The sequence below is a fragment of the Salvelinus fontinalis genome, chromosome 27, assembly GCF_029448725.1.
Source record: "Salvelinus fontinalis isolate EN_2023a chromosome 27, ASM2944872v1, whole genome shotgun sequence".
Lineage (NCBI taxonomy): Eukaryota > Metazoa > Chordata > Actinopteri > Salmoniformes > Salmonidae > Salvelinus > Salvelinus fontinalis.
Genome location: NC_074691.1, coordinates 35,308,166 through 35,325,152, shown reverse-complemented (window position 1 = coordinate 35,325,152; position 16,987 = coordinate 35,308,166). Strand labels below are relative to the sequence as shown.

General features: G+C 44.9%; 1 protein-coding gene across 1 annotated transcript; it reads left to right on the top strand.

Moving 5' to 3' along the window:
• Window positions 1-711: 711 nt before the first annotated feature.
• LOC129825498 (cyclin-K-like) lies at window positions 712-16,843 on the top strand. The gene is made up of 10 exons (XM_055885650.1): window positions 712-901; window positions 1,447-1,673; window positions 1,826-1,907; window positions 2,833-2,964; window positions 7,474-7,597; window positions 7,822-7,879; window positions 8,020-8,189; window positions 13,416-13,618; window positions 14,189-14,291; window positions 15,154-16,843. Exons 1-10 carry the CDS (start codon window positions 893-895, stop codon window positions 15,690-15,692), a joined length of 1,647 nt encoding a protein of 548 aa, XP_055741625.1. The 5' UTR covers window positions 712-892; the 3' UTR covers window positions 15,693-16,843.
• Window positions 16,844-16,987: the final 144 nt, after the last annotated feature.

Sequence of the window (16,987 nt, the reverse complement as noted above, 5' to 3'; positions counted from 1 at the left end):
TCCATCCATTCATGAATTCTGAATGACCATTGAGCTCCTCCACGTGGAGAAGTAGAGGGTCATCACCATTAGTAGTTCTCTCTCGCCCTCTAGTGGAAAATTTTTGTCCACATTTATCACTCTATTGTGTCGTGCGTGCATAGAGAACAGTGTAATTGCAGACAGCATTTGGGGGCGTTTTCTAATATAGGCGTTTCTTGATATCAAGTTACACCTATTGACCACAGTCTCCTAACCTACCACGCTAATTCACCTAACCTGCCACGCTAATTATCCTAACCTGCCTCCTTAGTTATCCTAATCTGCTATGTAAACAAATCATCTGTGTCTGGAAACCAACCGTCTCATAACACCGGAACTGACCACGGAAACTGACCACAAACACATCAAGAAACGCCCCGGATTTCGGTCTGCAATTACACCCTATTCCACGCACACAACCCCTCTCACCGGCTGGACCTTGATTTAATTTTCATTGATAATTTTATTATTTTTCTTGGAAGATTTTTTTAATCCATAAAATGAAGTGGGCGGAGAACAAACCACTCTTTACATTGTTTAAGATAGAACTGAAACATTAGTTTGAAATGATCAGTAAATGTAAAAAAACAAAAAATGCCGTTTGTACCATAAAACTTTTTGACAAATTTAAAATGTAGTTTTACATGAAATACCCCTGTCTACGTTTGGTGTATGTACTCTTATCTGTATATTTCTGTTTTAGAATTTGTGCTATTGCTCATAATAATAACAACCCTCACCGGCATCTGACGTATAACAAAAATGGCGGCGCCCATGTTACAGTGGAGACTGTTGTCGGTGACTAATTCAGTCTAAATATAAAACGATTATTTAATCGATTGTTGATATTGTTACTCATTATAAAGCCTACATGATAAAGGTAAGCGTCCTTCTTTTCACATTTTAGACAACCTACGTTTTGACATGCGTGTGTTTTGGATTGATTGAACGGTCAGGGAGTGCTAGCTAACATTAGCTAAAGTTAGTTTTACCAAGTTAGTTAGCTACAGTAGCTAGCTTGCAACTTCGGCCTGAAAGGTAGTTAGTTAGGTAACGTTAACTTACAACAACGCGTTAGCACAGGCTTTCAACTGTGTTCAGAGAGATCAAATAGATATTGTCAAAACTGTTATTTCTTCCATGTAGGTAATCCATGCCGCTCATCCTGTTAGCTACCTAGCTCTGTAGCTATAGTTAGGTAATATAAACCCTAATTTAATATTATGAATTCAATGGCTACTACCACGACTTATTTATTAGTTTAACTTCCCAAACAGTTTCTAGCTACTGTAAAATAAGATAGATGACAACTTTAGCAAGCTAACTAGCCACCGATTTCTTCATCATGTATGACAATACTTTACACCATTAATTCATGCTTTCTTCGCTGTGAATCATCCCGTTTTCACCCCCCTCCTTTGCCAGTCTTCTAGTTCAGCGGGTCCATCATCCTCTTCTCACCAGATGAAGGAAAACAACCACCCCTCCAGTGGTCAGGCCTTCCTGGACCATATCAAGCCATGCTGGTACTGGGACAAGAAGGACCTGGCCCACACCCCGTCCCAGTCTGAGGGCCTGGACCTGGCCACAGAGGCCCGATACCGCAGGGAGGGGGCCCGGTTCATCTTCGATGTGGGGACCAGACTCGGACTGTATCCTTTTACACGCAACATTTGACACAGTCATGTCATAGCCTCGTCATCTGGTTGATCATTTTCTGTGTGTCAGAAAGTTAGCGAGAATTTTTTTATTTCACCTAAAGTAATGTGGCTTTGTCGAGTTTCACCCTTAACTCTGTCATCAGACATTATGACACCTTGGCAACAGGTATCATCTACTTCCACCGTTTCTACATGTTTCACTCTTTCAAACAGTTCCCCAGATATGTGAGTATTTTGGTAAAGAATTCCCTGTTGTGTACTGAACCTGTCACATTTGACATTTAGCAGAAACTCTTATCCAAAATGACTTACAATGCTACACTTGAACAATAATTTGCCTTCAAAAATCAAAATAATTGTACACAGTCATGTTGTCAACTTCAATCTCAGTGGTGAATCTTGGAGGTCCTGTCTAATGTCTTGGTATTAAATAGTGTGAGACGTGTGTATTGTGTATCTACAGATGACAGGTGGTACTGCCTAATGTCTTGGTATTAAATAGTGTGAGACGTGTGCATTGTGTATCTACAGATGACAGGTGGTACTGCCTAATGTCTTGGTATTAAATAGTGTGAGACCTGTGTATTGTGTATATTGCCAGCAGCATACCACCCTGCATACCACTGCTGGCTTGCTTCTGAAGCTAAGCAGGGTTGGTCCTGGTCGGTCCCTGGATGGGAGACCAGATGCTGCTGGAAGTGGTGTTGGAGGGCCAGTAGGAGGCACTCTTTCCTCTGGTCTAAAAAATATCCCAATGCCCCAGGGCAGTGATTGGGGACACTGCCCTGTGTAGGGTGCCGTCTTTCGGATGGGACGTTAAACGGGTGTCCTGACTCTGAGGTCATTAAAGATCCCATGGCACTTATCGTAAGAGTAGGGGTGTTAACCCCGGTGTCCTGGCTAAATTCCCAATCTGTCCCTCAAACCATCATGGTCACCTAATAATCCCCAGTTTACAATTGGCTCATTCATCCCCCTCCTCTCCCCTGTAACTACTCCCCAGGTCGTTGCTGCAAATGAGAACGTGTTCTCAGTCAACTTACCTGGTAAAATAACGGTAAAATAAATAAAATAAAATAAAATCTACAGGTGACAGGTGGTACGGCTTAATGTCTTGGTTTTAAATCATGTGAGACTTGTGTATCTACAGGTGACCGGTGCGTGTTGTCTCTTCTTGGCTGGGAAAGTGGAGGAGACTCCTAAGAAATGTAAAGACATCATCAAGACGGCTCGCAGCTTACTGAACGATGTACAGTTTGCCCAGTTTGGAGACGACCCAAAGGTGAGATGTGTCTTAGTTCACTTCTCCCACTGTCCTCTCTGTTTGTAGGTACAGTGAAGTCCTGCTATGTTTACTGGTACACTTTCTTCACGTGCTGAACCTAACTGCTGGCTTGATAATAGGCTATTTTTTATTTTTTTATTTAATATTTTTTATTTTTTACGGGGTAAATCAGCTTTAATATTGCAGATACAATGATGGAAGCTACAATCTAATTGCCCGTATCATTTCCAATCCCCCATATATTTTGGGTGGTAAATATATACACTAACGGTCAAAAGTTTTATAACACCTACTCATTCAAGGGTTTTTCTTTACTTTTTGACTATTTTCTACATTGTAGAAAATAGTAAAATAGTAAAATCATCCCTACGGTGAAGCATGGTGGTGGCAGCATCATGCTGTAGGGATGTTTTTCAGCGGCAGGGACTGGGAGACTAGTCAGGATCGAGGGAAAGATGAACAGAGCAAAGTACAGAGAGATCCTTGATGACCTCCTCAGGACCTCAGACTGGGGCGAAGGTTCACCTTCCAACAGGACAACGACCCTAAGGACACAGCCAAGACAACGTAGGACTGGCTTCGGGACAAGTTTCTGAATGTCCTTGAGTGGCCCAGCCAGAGCCCGGACTTTAACTCAATCAATCATCTCTGGAGAGACCTGAAAATAGCTGTGAAGCGATGCTCCCCATCCAACCTGACAGTGCTTGAAAGTATCTGCAGAGAAGAATGGGTGAAGCTCCTCAAATACAGGTGTGCCAAGCTTGTAGCCTTATTCCCAAGAAGACTCAATGCGGTAATCACTGCCAAAGGTGCTTTAACAAAGTACTGAGTAAAGGGTCTGAATACTTATGTAAATGTGATATTTCCGTTTTTTGTCGTTATGGGGTATTTTGTGTAGATTGATGAGAATATTTTATTTGACCAATGTTAGAATAAGGCTGTAACATTTCAAAATTCATTTCACTATGTCACCAGGACATATACAGGATACTACCCTCCACAACATTACCTTCACTATGTCACCAGGACATATACAGGATACTACCCTCCACAACATTACCTTCACTATGTCACCAGGACATATACAGGATGCTACCCTCCACAACATTACCTTCACTATGTCACCAGGACATATACAGGATACTACCCTCCACAACATTACCTTCACTATGTCACCAGGACATATACAGGATACTACCCTCCACAACATTACCTTCACTATGTCACCAGGACATATACAGGATACTACCCTCCACAACATTACCTTCACTATGTCACCAGGACATATACAGGATACTACCCTCCACAACATTACCTTCACTATGTCACCAGGACATATACAGGATACTACCCTCCACAACATTACCTTCACTATGTCACCAGGACATATACAGGATACTACCCTCCACAACATTACCTTCACTATGTCACCAGGACATATACAGGATGCTACCCTCCACAACATAACCTTCACTATGTCACCAGGACATATACAGGATACTACCCTCCACAACATTACCTTCACTATGTCACCAGGACATATACAGGATGCTACCCTCCACAACATTACCTTCACTATGTCACCAGGACATATACAGGATACTACCCTCCACAACATTACCTTCACTATGTCACCAGGACATATACAGGATACTACCCTCCACAACATTACCTTCACTATGTCACCAGGACATATACAGGATACTACCCTCCACAACATTACCTTCACTATGTCACCAGGACATATACAGGATACTACCCTCCACAACATTACCTTCACTATGTCACCAGGACATATACAGGATACTACCCTCCACAACATTACCTTCACTATGTCACCAGGACATATACAGGATGCTACCCTCCACAACATTACCTTCACTATGTCACCAGGACATATACAGGATGCTACCCTCCACAACATTACCTTCACTATGTCACCAGGACATATACAGGATACTACCCTCCACAACATTACCTTCACTATGTCACCAGGACATATACAGGATACTACCCTCCACAACATTACATTCACTATGTCACCAGGACATATACAGGATGCTACCCTCCACAACATAACCTTCACTATGTCACCAGGACATATACAGGATACTACCCTCCACAACATTACATTCACTATGTCACCAGGACATATACAGGATGCTACCCTCCACAACATTATATTCACTATGTCACCAGGACATATACAGGATACTACCCTCCACAACATTACATTCACTATGTCACCAGGACATATACAGGATGCTACCCTCCACAACATTACCTTCACTATGTCACCAGGACAAATACAGGATACTACCCTCCACAACACTATGTCACCAGGACATATACAGGATACTACCCTCCACAACATTACCTTCACTCTGATTCAAAACTCCAAACCTACAACCTGATTCTGGACAAAATGACTTGGAAGGATTACTACTACCAAGGATTCCTTTTTCTAAGCGATACAGAGGATGCTCTGGCAAACATACAGCAGAGACCTGAGGACACCATCCAACCTGGAGTTGAGACAGACCAGATACAGCTGCAATTAGCACTGAGGTGTGAAGTGAGAGTTGTTGAAGCCTTTGAGCCCAACATGTCAGGTGTCTCACAAGCCCTCTCCCGCTGTTCAGAGACCATCCACTGGTATTTTCTACAAAATCTGTCTCCAGAAATGAAGCTTCTCCCAAGTGGGTGTGACACCTACTCCCCTCGCCTCCAGCACACGCGCACTGATGGGCGAGTGACTCTGAACTTAAAATGGCTAGCCCCAAGTCATTATTTTTTTATTTTGCTATTTGCCTCATGACTCCTGCATGCTTTGTTGACTATGAACTTTCTTTACCCAACCGTGGGACAGACTGTTTGTTCCCACACTCGGGACACACTCGGGTTACATAGACTTTTGGCCTCCCATCCTAATCTAGCCACCTCTCGCCAGCTTTGTATTCATGTTACCTGTTGAAATTGGTGTACAATATGATCTTTTTGCCAGCTGATGCACATTCAGATGTCATAAATCAGCACTATAGAGCTCTCCCTGTCCTCTGCCGTGCCTCGACTCTATTACTGCTGATGATATCTGGAAATGTGCATGTACACCCTGGCCCATCTACTGTTGCTAGCCCCAATTCTGACTTGTGCTCTGATATCTGCTTCACTGATTTCTGCTCTCGTAAAAGCCTGGGTTTTCTGCACGTTAACACTAGAAGCTTATTACTTAAAAGGGATCAATTGAAAGTGTGGGTTCACAGCTCCAATCCAGATGTGTTGGTCAGTACTGAGACGTGGTTAAGGAAGAGTGTTTTGAATACTGGTGTTAACTTTTCTGGTTACAACCTTTTTCGGCAAGACAGACCTTCCAAAGGTGGAGGAGTGGCAATCTTTACCAAGGATCACCTTCAGGGCTTGGTTGTCTCCACCAAGTCTCTCCCCAAACAATTTGATTTGCTGGTTTTAAGCATTAAACTTTCAAATAGCGCTTCGTTGATTGTTGCTGGGTGCTATCGTCCTCCATCAGCACTGGCCTGTACCCTACCTGCCCTAAAGCTCTGTCGTGTCTTTGGCATCATTAAACTGAAGATTAATCTTTATCAAAAATTCTCTGTAATTATTATGCGATTTTAAACTGATTAATCATGTAACTGTAATTAACTAGGAAGTTGGGGCACCAAGGAAAATATTCAGATTACAAAGTTATAATTTTCCTAATATAACTTTCAGAAATTTTAATATCTGACCAATTAGTCTTCGAATTAATGAATTATTATTTACCTCACGTCAGTCTCATTCCAAACGTCGTACATTGTTGGTTATCTGCACGAACCCAGTCTTGACTATGAGTCATCCATACATCAATTGTCTTAAAATAATTTATTTACTAACTAAGTAATTCACAGAAATGCATCACACAAACAAACAATGTAGATGGTTACAGCCCCAAAACATCACTGCTCTAGATCTGCATGGGGAATGGGCCAAAATACCAGCAACAGTGTGTGAAAACCTTGTGAAGACTTACAGAAAACGTTTGACCTCTGTCATTACCAACAAATGGTATATAACAAAGTATTGAGAAACTTTTGTTATTGACCAAATACTTATTTTCCACCATAATTTGCAAATAAATTCATAAAAAATCCTACAATGTGATTTTCTGGATTTTTTTTTCTTCTCATTTTATCTGTCATAGTTGAAGTGTACCTATGATGAAAATTACAGGCCTCTCTCATCTTTTTAACTGGGAGAACTTGCACAATTGGTGGCTGACTAAATACTTTTTTGCCCCACTGTATCTCTATCTAACATTATATTGTTGGCAAGAATTTTGTTTAATAGGCTCTACTTTTCACATTGTCCTTTTCAGCACAGTTCACTCAATTCTGTTTGAATGCTTAACGAGGCCAGCTCAGTACAGCTTGGTTTGACAGTAGTGTGAAAAGCCCTTGTGTGTTTCCTTACTTGACGCTCTTGTTTGGGTCCTGGGATGTATCGTAGGATTTTCGCCACCAACAGGAAGAGGTTATGGTGCTAGAGAGGATCCTGCTACAGACGATCAAGTTTGACCTGCAAGTGGAACACCCTTACATGTTCCTCCTGCGATACGCCAAGCAGCTCAAAGGTGGTGTTTCCATCTTAGTTTGACTTCATTTCCAACGGTCATCTCCAAGGCTTTATGTTGAAGTGGTTACTAGTATCCTGTAAGCTGTCTCCTATCCAAACACCACTAGTGATTCATGTTTTTTGACCTTAAAAACATCCACCTCCTGTCTTGGCCACACCAGGCAATGATGTGTCCCTCTTATGCAATTGTGGAAAAACTGTGTTTATTTTTTATTTTTCTAGGTGACAAAACCAAAGTTCAGAAACTGGTGCAGATGGCCTGGACCTTCGTCAACGACAGGTGAGCCATACATAACACAGTAGTCCTTATTTCCTGTTTCCTGTCACCTTCTCATCTTACAATATTCATTGAATAGTATTGTAGGACTGTATTTAGTGCCACATCTAACCGGTTCTCTCTGTTCCTACCTCTCTCTCCAGTCTGTGCACCATGCTGTCCCTGCAGTGGGAACCAGAGATCATAGCTGTAGCAGTCATGTACCTGGCTGGACGGCTGTGTAAGTTTGACATCCAGGAGTGGACGTCCAAGCAGTCTTCACGGAGATGGTGGGAGCAGTTTGTCCAGGACGTCCCAGTGGAGCTGCTAGAAGGTATGACGTCAAGGTGACGTCTTTGTCTCTTTGCATTGTTACACTTCCCTGACACACATTTTAAGACAGTGACTCCCAAAAGCCCAGTCTTGCACCATTTTTAAAGCTTCTTGACTGGCTGCGTCACTGCTTGGTATGGCAACTGCTTGGCATCTGGGGCGGCAGGTAGCCTAGTGGTTAGAGCGTTGGGCCAGTAACCAAAAGGTTGCAGGATCAAGTTCCCGATCTGACAAGGTAAAAATCTGTCGTTCTGCCCCTAAGTGTGATTGCGATTGCATTGTCTGTGGACCTATTGGGGCGGTAAGCAAATTGGAGTGGGTCTAGGATGTCAGGTAGGGTGGAGGTGATATGGTCCTTGACTAGTCTCATGAAGTGCTTTGAGAGTCTAGTCAAGGACCATATCACCTCCACCCTACCTGACACCCTAGACCCACTCCAATTTGCTTAACGCCCCAATAGGTCCACAGACGACGCAATCGCAATCACACTGCGCACTGCCCTAACCCATCTGGACAAGAGGAATACCTATGTAAGAATGCTGTTCATTGACTACAGCTCAGCATTTAACACCATAGTACCCTCCAAACTCGTCATCAAGCTCGAGACCCTGGGTCTCGACCCCGCCCTGTGCAACTGGGTCCTGGACTTCCTGACGGGCCGCCCCCAGGTGATGAGGGTAGGTAACATCTCCGTCCCGCTGATCCTCAACACCTGGGGCTCCACAAGGTTGTGTTCTCAGCCCTCTCCTGTACTCCCTGTTCACCCATGACTGCGTGGCCATGCACGCCTCCAACTCAATCATCAAGTTTGCGGACGACACTACAGTGGTAGGCTTGATTACCAACAACGACGAGACGGCCTACAGGGAGGAGGTGAGGGCCCTCGGAGTGTGGTGTCAGGAAAATAACCTCACACTTAACGTCAACAAAACAAAGGAGATGATCGTGGACTTCAGGAAACAGCAGAGGGAGCACCCCCAAGTTCCTCGGCGTACACATCAAGGACAAACTGAATTAGTCCACCCACACAGACAGCGTGGTGAAGAAGGCGCAGCAGCGCCTCTTCAACCTCAGGAGGCTGAAGAAATTTGGCTTATCACCAAAAACACTCACAAACTTTTACAGATGCACAATCGAGAGCATCCTGTCGGGCTGTATCACGGCCTGGTACGGCAACTGCTCCGCCCACAACCGTAAGCCTCTCCAGAGGGTAGTGAGGTCTGCACAACACATCACCGGGGGCAAACTACTAGCCCTCCAGGACACCTACATCACCCAATGTCACAGGAAGGTCAAAAAGATCATCAAGGACAACAACCACTCGAGCCACTGCCTGTTCACCCCGCTATCATCCAGACGGCGAGGTCAGTACAGGTGCATCAAAGCTGGGACCGAGAGACTGAAAAACAGCTTCTATCTCAAGGCCATCAGACTGTTAAACAGCCACTAACATTGAGTGGCTGCTGCCAACATACTGACTCAACTCTAGCCACTTTAATAATGGAAAAATTGATGTAATAAATGTATCACTAGCCACTTTAAACAATGCTACTTTATATAATGTTTACATACCCTACATTACTCATCTCATATGTATATACTGTACTCTATACCATCTACTACATCTTGCCTATGCCGCACGGCCATCGCTCATCCATATATTTTTACGTACATATTCTTATTCATTCCTTTACACTTGTGTGTACAAGGTAGTTGTTGTGAAATTGTTAGGTTATATTACTCGTTAGATCTTACTGCATGGCCGGAACTAGAAGCACAAGCATTTCGCTACACTCGCATTAACATCTGCTAACCATGTGTATGTGAGCAATACAATTTGATTTGAACAATGCAGTTAGCCCACTGTTCCTCCGGTAGGCCGTCCATTGTGAATAAGAATTTGTTCTTAAACTGACTTGCCTAGTTAAAAAGGTCCAATAAAATAAAAATATATATGATCTGTACATAACTGGGGCCGAGCTCCCTGCCATCCAGGACCTCTATACCAGGTGGTGGGGACAGCCCAGTACATCACTGGGGCCGAGCTCCCTGCCATCCAGGACCTCTATACCAGGTGGTGGGGACAGCCCAGTACATCACTGGGGCCGAGCTCCCTGCTATCCAGGACCTCTATACCAGGTGGTGGGGACAGCCCAGTACATCACTGGGGCCGAGCTCCCTGCCATCCAGGACCTCTGTACCAGGTGGTGGGGACAGCCCAGTACATCACTGGGGCCGAGCTCCCTGCCATCCAGGACCTCTGTACCAGGTGGTGGGGACAGCCCAGTACATCACTGGGGCCGAGCTCCCTGCCATCCAGGACCTCTATACCAGGTGCTGTCAGAGGAAGGCTCTAATAACTGTCAGACCCCAGCCACCCCAGCCATAGACTGTTCTCTCTACTACCGCATGGCAAGCGGTACCGATGTACCACATTTGGAACGAACAGGACCCTGAACAGCGTGTACCACCAAGCCATGAGCCTGCCATAAATAGTTCCCCAAACTATCTGCTTTGACCCTTTTTGCACTAACTCTGACTCATCACATACACTGCTGCTACTGTTTCACATCACATACACTGCTGCTACTGTTAATCATCACATACACTGCTGCTACTGTTAATCATCACATACACTGCTGCTACTGTTTCACATCACATACACTGCTGCTACTGTTTATCATCACATACACTGCTGCTACTGTTTACCATCACATACACTGCTGCTACTGTTAATCATCACATACACTGCTGCTACTGTTTACCATCACATACACTGCTGCTACTGTTAATCATCACATACACTGCTGCTACTGTTAATCATCACATACACTGCTGCTACTGTTTACCATCACATACACTGCTGCTACTGTTAATCATCACATACACTGCTGCTACTGTTAATCATCACATACACTGCTGCTACTGTTAATCATCACATACACTGCTGCTACTGTTAATCATCACATACACTGCTGCTACTGTTAATCATCACATACACTGCTGCTACTGTTTATCATCACATACACTGCTGCTACTGTTTACCATCACATACACTGCTGCTACTGTTTCACATCACATACACTGCTGCTACTGTTTATCATCACATACACTGCTGCTACTGTTAATCATCACATACACTGCTGCTACTGTTTATCATCACATACACTGCTGCTACTGTTAATCATCACATACACTGCTGCTACTGTTTACCATCACATACACTGCTGCTACTGTTTACCATCACATACACTGCTGCTACTGTTAATCATCACATACACTGCTGCTACTGTTAATCATCACATACACTGCTGCTACTGTTTACCATCACATACACTGCTGCTACTGTTTATCATCACATACACTGCTGCTACTGTTAATCATCACATACACTGCTGCTACTGTTAATCATCACATACACTGCTGCTACTGTTAATCATCACATACACTGCTGCTACTGTTTACCATCACATACACTGCTGCTACTGTTTACCATCACATACACTGCTGCTACTGTTTATCATCACATACACTGCTGCTACTGTTTATCATCACATACACTGCTGCTACTGTTTATCATCACATACACTGCTGCTACTGTTTATCATCACATACACTGCTGCTACTGTTAATCATCACATACACTGCTGCTACTGTTAATCATCACATACACTGCTGCTACTGTTAATCATCACATACACTGCTGCTACTGTTTATCATCACATACACTGCTGCTACTGTTTATCATCACATACACTGCTGCTACTGTTTATCATCACATACACTGCTGCTACTGTTTATCATCACATACACTGCTGCTACTGTTAATCATCACATACACTGCTGCTACTGTTAATCATCACATACACTGCTGCTACTGTTAATCATCACATACACTGCTGCTACTGTTTATCATCACATACACTGCTGCTACTGTTAATCATCACATACACTGCTGCTACTGTTTATCATCACATACACTGCTGCTACTGTTAATCATCACATACACTGCTGCTACTGTTTATCAGGTTGCCTAGTCACTTTCTCCCTACTTATATACTTATGGTGTAATGGTTACAAGTTCTGCTCATGTTCCTCCTCCTATTGAGTCCTATTCATCCCTTAACGCTAATCAGCATCTAGGAGAAATGACAAGAACTGTACCTCTGTCCAATCTGTACATCGTACCTAACCTCTGTCCAGTCTGCACATCGTACCTAACCTCTGTCCAGTCTGCACATCGTACCTAACCTCTGTCCAGTCTGTACATCGTACCTAACCTCTGTCCAGTCTGCACATCGTACCTAACCTCTGTCCAGTCTGCACATCGTACCTAACCTCTGTCCAGTCTGCACATCGTACCTAACCTCTGTCCAGTCTGTACATCGTACCTAACCTCTGTCCAGTCTGTACATCGTACCTAACCTCTGTCCAGTCTGTACATCGTACCTAACCTCTGTCCAGTCTGTACATCGTACCTAACCTCTGTCCAGTCTGTACATCGTACCTAACCTCTGTCCAGTCTGTACATCGTACCTAACCTCTGTCCAGTCTGTACATCGTACCTAACCTCTGTCCAGTCTGTACATCGTACCTAACCTCTGTCCAGTCTGCACATCGTACCTAACCTCTGTCCAGTCTGTACATCGTACCTAACCTCTGTCCAGTCTGCACATCGTACCTAACCTCTGTCCAGTCTGCACATCGTACCTAACCTCTGTCCAGTCTGTACATCGTACCTAACCTCTGTCCAGTCTGCACATCGTACCTAACCTCTGTCCAGTCTGCACATCGTACCTAACCTCTGTCCAGTCTGTACATCGTACCTAACCTCTGTCCAGTCTGCACATCGTACCTAACCTCTGTCCAGTCTGTACATCGTACCTAACCTCTGTCCAGTCTGTACATCGTACCTAACCTCTGTCCAGTCTGTACATCGTACCTAACCTCTGTCCAGTCTGTACATCGTACCTAACCTCTGTCCAGTCTGTACATCGTACCTAACCTCTGTCCAGTCTGCACATCGTACCTAACCTCTGTCCAATCTGCACATCGTACCTAACCTCTGTCCAGTCTGCACATCGTACCTAACCTCTGTCCAATCTGCACATCGTACCTAACCTCTGTCCAGTCTGCACATCGTACCTAACCTCTGTCCAGTCTGCACATCGTACCTAACCTCTGTCCAGTCTGTACATCGTACCTAACCTCTGTCATTTCGTCCTAGACATCTGTCACCAGATCCTGGACCTGTACTCCCAGGGGAAGACCCCCATCCCCTCGGGTCTGGAGCTGGAGACCAAGCAGAGAGGACCCCCCCAGCCCCCTGTCCCAGCCCCCCCACAGCCTCCAGGGGGTGTCCCACTACCCCCCCCACCCAAGAGGATCTCCCCTCAAGGCAGCCCCCCACGCCATCCAAAACGCCCACATGTCAGTGATATCAGTGTGTCTTTGTATTTGTCAGCTGGTGAAATATGCAATTTAATTTTCTGTGGATCATTAATGTTTAATTTTTTAATGTGTCTGAGTAGTATCCATGACTAACACGATAGGTAATAGACGATACCCTGGTATAAACAGTATTTTCTGAAATACTGACAGTATGATTTATAACTATCAGAAATCTAAGATGTGTCAAATATCCAGCTCAGTGCTCCAGCTATGCGTCTGGTTTGCGAACCTGCTAGCTAAGTGGCTCTATGTTAAGATCAAGCTTCTTAGTCAGAGCAGAGACATTCAACCCCCTCCTGGATCAAGATCCCTGTTGCCTAAATAGTTTTGTGCGTAATGGCGCCCCCCTGTGTGCGTAATTCTGTAATACCATGCACCCCGGAATGGTACAGAGGCGGTGTGAAAATGTGGGTACTGCCCCAACCCTAACAGATAACCCCCGATAACAGCTTGTGTGTAGTTGGTCGTTTTCATTCCTCAAGTGGTTGTTGAACGTGGAGCGTGTGTGCCTGCTTGAAGCAGCAGAGTATTTTCTTTCTGTTTTGTCAGAGCTCTCCAAAAGAGGAACCCAAACCTCCAGAACAAGTGGGTTCTAAGATTCCACGGTTGGAGAGCCCTATGCCCCCCCTGCCCGCTTCTCAACCGCTGCCTGGTGAGTGTCTTACTACTTAGTAGGTTACCTATTATATGCATAACAGCAGTAGCTAGTGATCGTCTGTCTCCCCTCCGAGAGAGGCATGCTGTCATATGATGAAGTGACATCTTTATTTAGTGTTTAATGATGGACATGGTTTTAGTGAGAGGCTGCTTAGAACACAACAGGCCTTAGAATCCTGGTTATGTAACGAACAGACCACCCCCTCCTTACCGCCTGCCCTCTGACCAATCTGATTACTGCTTCAAGTTGTTAATGAGCACTTCACAGGAAGTGTGTAGTCTAGCTATGGGATTACTAGGAATTATTTACAGTTTTAAAGGGCTGTCTCGTTGAACAGGAATGTCAAAGCTTTCAGCCCTATGATTAGGATTGTGTTTAGTGGAAATGACCTTAATTCACTTCTCTGTCTCTCTCTCCCCCCTCTCTCTTTCTCTTTCATCTCTCTCTCTCATCCTCTCTCTCTCTCTCATCCTCTCTCTCTCTCTCTCATCCTTTCTCTCTCTCTCATCCTCTCTCTCTCTCATCCTCTCTCTCATCCTCTCTCATCTTCTCTCTCTCTCATCTTCTCTCTCTCTCATCCTCTCTCTCACTCATCCTCTCTCTCTCTCTCTCTCATCCTCTCTCTCTCTCTCTCTCTCATCCTCTCTCTCATCCTCTCTCATCTTCTCTCTCTCTCATCCTCTCTCTCTCACTCATCCTCTCTCTCTCGCTTCTCTCTCACCTCTTCTCTCTCTCTCTCTCTCCCCTCTTCTCTCGCTTCTCTCCCCTTCTCTCTCTCTCTCCCCTCTTCTCTCTCCCCTTTTCTCGCTCTCTCTTCTCTCTCTCTCTCTCTTTCCCCTTTTCTCTCTCCTCTCAGATCGTAAGGCTCCCCCAGTGCCTCCTGAAGCTGAGCCAGCCACGGGTAGCGAGCCCGTTCCCCCTCCCCCCTCTCACGCGCCACCCCCCCACCAGCCCCCTCCCCTGCCCCACCGCCCCCCTCCTCCTCCTCCCTCTAGTTACATCATGGGAATGTCCACCTCTAGCTCCTACATGTCAGGGGAAGGCTTCCAGAGCCTTCAGTCTATAATGAAGACAGGAGAACCGTCCTATGCCCCCATGCCCCCCAACTACGGTCCCCCCATGCCCTATCATCCTCATGGCTACCCCAACGCTCCACCCCCAGGACCCCCACCCAGCACTTACCCACCCCACAACCTGCCCCCTCCCTCTCCGGCCTACCCTCCACCAGGCTACAACTACCCTGAGTACCCCCCGCCACGCATGCCCCCAGGGCACGGGGTGCCACCTCCGGGGATGGGCATGCCTCCTGGGGGGTACCCTCCACCGCCAGGCCAGCCCCAGGTGCCCCTGCAACCCCCTGGCATGCCAATGAACCGTGGGGGATGGATGAGATGAAAGGAGGAGTGGTGGAGGAGAGAGGGAAAGAGAGAGAAGGATGAAAGAGTGGAGGAATGTCTGAAGCTAACAGTACACTTCCTGTTGTGCAGAACTTTAGCTGGGTCGTGTTCATTAGTCACCAAACGGAAGAAACTGACTACTGAGGGGCTACCTGCACTTGTCCAATAGGAAATGCTCATTTTTGTTTCTGTTGCAAAACTGTTTGGTACACTGTGTCCTAATGAATACAAGCCTGGAGTCCACTGGAGATGTTAACAAACAAAAGATTTTTACCTCAGAGAGCCATGTCTGTTCTACACTCTCTTGGCTGCTTGTGGAATCCCAGGCATGTAAAGGTTACGACCTCTGGAATCTGTCCTGCCATTCTGTAGAGATTCTATCAGTACCACATTCCAAGTGGTTCCTTTTGAGAAAGACGAGGCAGATCATATTGAAGTCTTGACATGGTTGAACATATTTTGAGACGTACTGAAAGGAAATACAATTTATATTTAGACTGAAGGTTCGAATGATGCTATAAAACCTGCTTGTTTTTGCTTTAGTTTTTAGTCTGCATCGAAAAAGGATATATTTTCAGTACTGTGATAACTTTACCCTGTGTGTATGTGGAGAACAAGTTGGGTTATCGCAGAAAATACCAAACACATTTGTCTTTTTATTTAGCTGTGTGAATATTGATTCGTCTGTAAGTCGTATTGGACTGGATGTAACATATATAATATCAGGAATAGCTCTTCCACTGTTAGTCATGAGCTGAAAGACATCGGCAACCCATATCTGGTTCTGAACAGCCGGTGGATAGGACCCTGGACAGGCAGGAGTGTATTTGTACATGATAAAGTTACTAGGTCTTTCTAGACAGCTCATATCCTTAGTTAATCAGGCTTTACTTTAAGACAATTGCGTTCTCCCTCCCTACACACCCACACTTGATTTTGTGTCTCACAGGCACTCGGGATAATAAAATAAAAAGTCTAAACTAGTGTTGTCTTTATTTAGTCTGTGTTGAAGTAGTCTAGTATGTGTTACCATACTGCCTAGACTGGTTCATCGTGTGCAGAATCCTGGGGTTTGAGGCTGGTGGTGTGTGTTTGTTCACAACTTTGTTGTGTTGTGTTCTTGACAGTATTAAAGTCAGGTTCAAATTGTCTGATTTACAGGTCATGACCTTACTAACAATCAGTTTAACTGTTTTGTCTACAGACACCCCTCACCACAACCACACATTTACTGACCAGAGGCTTAAACTGTATCTGTGTTAACTTTGTTTTCCCCAATACCGTTAATCCACT

Excerpts from the sequence above, each read along its gene's own strand:
- LOC129825498 (XM_055885650.1), top strand. Across the intron at positions 1,674-1,825 it reads GTGGGGACCAGACTCGGACT|ACATTATGACACCTTGGCAA; the intron begins GTATCCTTTTAC and ends CTCTGTCATCAG. Across the intron at positions 1,908-2,832 it reads TCAAACAGTTCCCCAGATAT|GTGACCGGTGCGTGTTGTCT; the intron begins GTGAGTATTTTG and ends GTGTATCTACAG.